Source organism: Larimichthys crocea, chromosome XII (assembly GCF_000972845.2).
Source record: "Larimichthys crocea isolate SSNF chromosome XII, L_crocea_2.0, whole genome shotgun sequence".
In the NCBI taxonomy this organism is placed as follows: domain Eukaryota; kingdom Metazoa; phylum Chordata; class Actinopteri; family Sciaenidae; genus Larimichthys; species Larimichthys crocea.
The window spans coordinates 21418360-21421536 of NC_040022.1; the positions used below are offsets into that span (position 1 = coordinate 21418360).

Here is a 3177-nt window from a genome sequence, read left to right on the forward strand (position 1 = left end):
AAGTAGAACGTGTGTTTATGTTACTCAGATTAAGGATTTGCTGCGCTGCCTCACTGATATCACGTACACAGCACTGTTTGATAACATAGAAGTATCTTATAGACGATTTTTCTACCATGAAGTAAATATTTTGATTGAAATACAGTGAACTCTGACCTTCTTCAAGCGGCGTAAAGGTGAAGTCAGGGAGGTAGTGTCTGAGCTTGGCATTGCTGGCTGTCTTCTTCATCTGGCCATCAGAGAGGCTGGTGTCAAACTGATGTTAGTGGTCAAGGGAAGACCAGATTTTAATTATTTAACTGTGGGCTGAGTTGAACAGACTACATACAGCATATTGTTGTTTGGGAACATTGAATGGATACATGGACTTCGCCTTTAAAGTCCAGAGCCTTTGTTATCATGTCTACAGCCTCTTTGATAGAGACTTCATCCTCTTCACTCACTGAAAAGAAACCAACAATGAATGAATTACATGCACATATCGTGACTGTGTACCACACGTCTAATGTACTGAAGCAATAGCCTTTCCTGTTTTGTTTAGTATTTCACACAATCACAAAGATTCCCAGAAATGCATAATGATGTGTGTCAAAGGTGAGCACACCACTGTTCTCACCAGAAAGGATAATGGGGTCAGTTTCTTCATATTTTCTCAGGACCCAAATGATTAGACGGCCCAAGTCCTGAGAATAAACACAAATTATGAGACTTTCTTAGTTTGACTGTTGACAGAGAGACCCTAAGGGTGGTAGCACCACCCTCAGGCAGGGAGAAACAATAGCACAGAGAAATAACAGACATGAAGACCAAAATATACTAAATTATGACCCTGGGTCATAACATGACATGTAAGAATATTGTCTTACATACTTATTTAATCTTAATAGCGTCAGAGATATATAATATTTGAGCCATAACCATCCACAAAAATCTAAGGGCAATCTATTATATTTATTACAATGTAATGCATATACAGTACATCCATCCATACCAGAGAATAGATGAACTGTCTTCTAGGAGCTCCAGAGCCACATACGTTCAGAGGTGTTCCATCGTCTATGAAAGACACAGGTGAAAATAGACTATTACCTCTTCATTGTCTGTGTTTCTATGCATTATTCATAGTCTGTGGGTGTTAGTGTGTTAATCACTTTTGGCTTTGTACGTCTTGTTAATGAGTGCTGACAGCACATGCCCCTTCTCTATGTTGAAGTTGTCATAGGGACCAAAGACATTGGTCGGGATGACTGCTGTGTAGCGATGACCATACTGCTGGAAGTATGCCCTGTCAACACAGAAACACACATACAGATTGATGATCAGACATGATTTTAAAATATTTTCTGGACACTAAAGTCAAAAGTGATCCAAGAAGAGGGCTTTTAAAAAGGGTTGTTTCAAATTTCACTGTGAATATAGCTACTGTAATGTGTGGTAAAGCATGTGCTTGTGAGAATGTGTAATAATGTTCAATCATACAGTATATTGTATGTTAAGTGTTTATTGGTGTGTGTGATAGCATTCATGACAAGATAAAACAGCTTTGTGTGTTGTGCAACTGTAAGACACTCTGGGGTAATACACAGAGAGGTGCCTGTTGTTACCTAAGTGAGCAGAGAAACAGGAAACTTTTACCCAAGGTTCGAACAGGAAATCTCAGGATTAGAAACAATCACGAGATGTCTTACACAATAGGTTTCAGCTAGCGATGTCTTACTCAATAGGTTTCAGCTAGCCGTATCCTGCTTGAGTTGTCTTACCATGTATAGGCATAAAAGATGTATGTTCACGTCCTGTTAAGAGTGTAACACCTATTTCCTTTGTGTGATAATAAAACAAGCCTGAACTGCAGATGGGCAGAACTCAGCAGACCGGAGTAGAGGCAGACTGCGGAGTCTGTATATGCTGGGTTCTCCCTTTGCAAAGGTCCCTTTGCAAAGGTTAAACTGAATTGTGTCTTCTTTAAACTGAATATCTCTCTGTAGTCCACTAGGTCAGCAGAACTCGGGGGGGTTGGAAAAAACCCAACAGCTTTTAATTTCATTTAAATTTAAACCATGTAATTTTTAAATGTAAGTACAAATTTAAGATATAAGTAAGGGTATTGATGTTTTCTCACTGAACCTTCTGTCCAAATTCAAAGTGTGTTTTTGAAGTTTTTTACAAAGATTGGTTCAGTTAAAATCAATGATCCATAAAATTCAGAGCCATGTAACCCTATAAGTTAGATAAGACTGTTAGAGATCCCCAACACCAACCTGAAGAAGATTAAGTGCTTAAGTAAAGAAATACAAGTTGAAAAAAAAATTAGGCAGGTTTAACAAAGCCTCCTGCTCCAATGCCTTTCTATTTTTTTAACCTGGCTTTTTATCCTCTTCGGGCAAGCAAGGAGCAATCTTTTGAAAGTCACAAAGCAGGGGAGTATAGGCTGACATAAAGGTGCAGCCACAGTTTAAATAAAAGCTACAAATGGCAGATTAGGAACTATGTCTTACGTGAATGTGACCCTTGTTTGCCATGCACAGCTGCTTACCTGTTCTGAACATCAATCATCCTTTTAGCATACGAGTATCCAAAGTTGGAGTCATGAGGTGGTCCATTGTGTATCTATGAGAATAAAGATAAGTTAAATCAGTGCTCTTTATACTTCATTTCAAGACTCTGTAGCAACATTGTACCCTAATAGTTAGTGTCAGGGTTTGGTGTCACAGAGAGCAACAAGAACTGAAAAATGGTATTGCATTGACTGTCTTAGAAATCTGAGCCAGTCACTACCAGATCATTTTCTTCCACCTTCATTGTTTTTTTTATTTACAATAACCATCCATCCACTCCATCCATTTTCCTCTGCTTACTCAGGATTGGGTTGCAGTGGCTACATGTTTAGCAGATTCTTCCTAATGTTCCTAATATCACACAATGTAGACACTATGCTACATTTTCATAAAATTTGCATATATTTTCATAGATGAATGTCGTTTCGCCTGGTTGGCCCCAAACTGGTGGAGGCGGGGACTACACGCCTCGTTTGTATGTATCTGATGATACTCGTTTGGTTGTATTTTGTAACTGTGGAGGTTTTGTGTTTGGTTTACTGGGACTGGGCAGGGTTTAGTTAGTTTAGAGATATTTACTGATTACACGTAAACTATTTCTGTTAGACCCATTAGATTAAGA

General features: G+C 38.7%; 2 protein-coding genes across 2 annotated transcripts in view; both read right to left on the reverse strand.

The window, feature by feature from the left end:
• Positions 1-2786, reverse strand: part of LOC109140986 (GDP-L-fucose synthase-like) — a 4296-nt gene extending 1510 nt beyond the window's left edge. Inside the window, exons 1-6 of the mRNA XM_027285029.1 lie at positions 2534-2786; positions 1152-1285; positions 992-1056; positions 617-683; positions 363-442; positions 10-256 (exon numbers count right to left, since the gene is read on the reverse strand). Of these exons, the coding sequence (XP_027140830.1) occupies positions 10-256; positions 363-442; positions 617-683; positions 992-1056; positions 1152-1285; positions 2534-2553 (613 nt within the window). The 5' untranslated portion in view covers positions 2554-2786. The remainder of the gene's footprint in view (positions 1-9; positions 257-362; positions 443-616; positions 684-991; positions 1057-1151; positions 1286-2533) is intronic.
• LOC104924492 (GDP-L-fucose synthase) overlaps positions 1-3177 on the reverse strand; it is a 54565-nt gene that overhangs the window by 1773 nt on the left and 49615 nt on the right. The gene's annotated exons all lie outside the window — the stretch shown is intronic.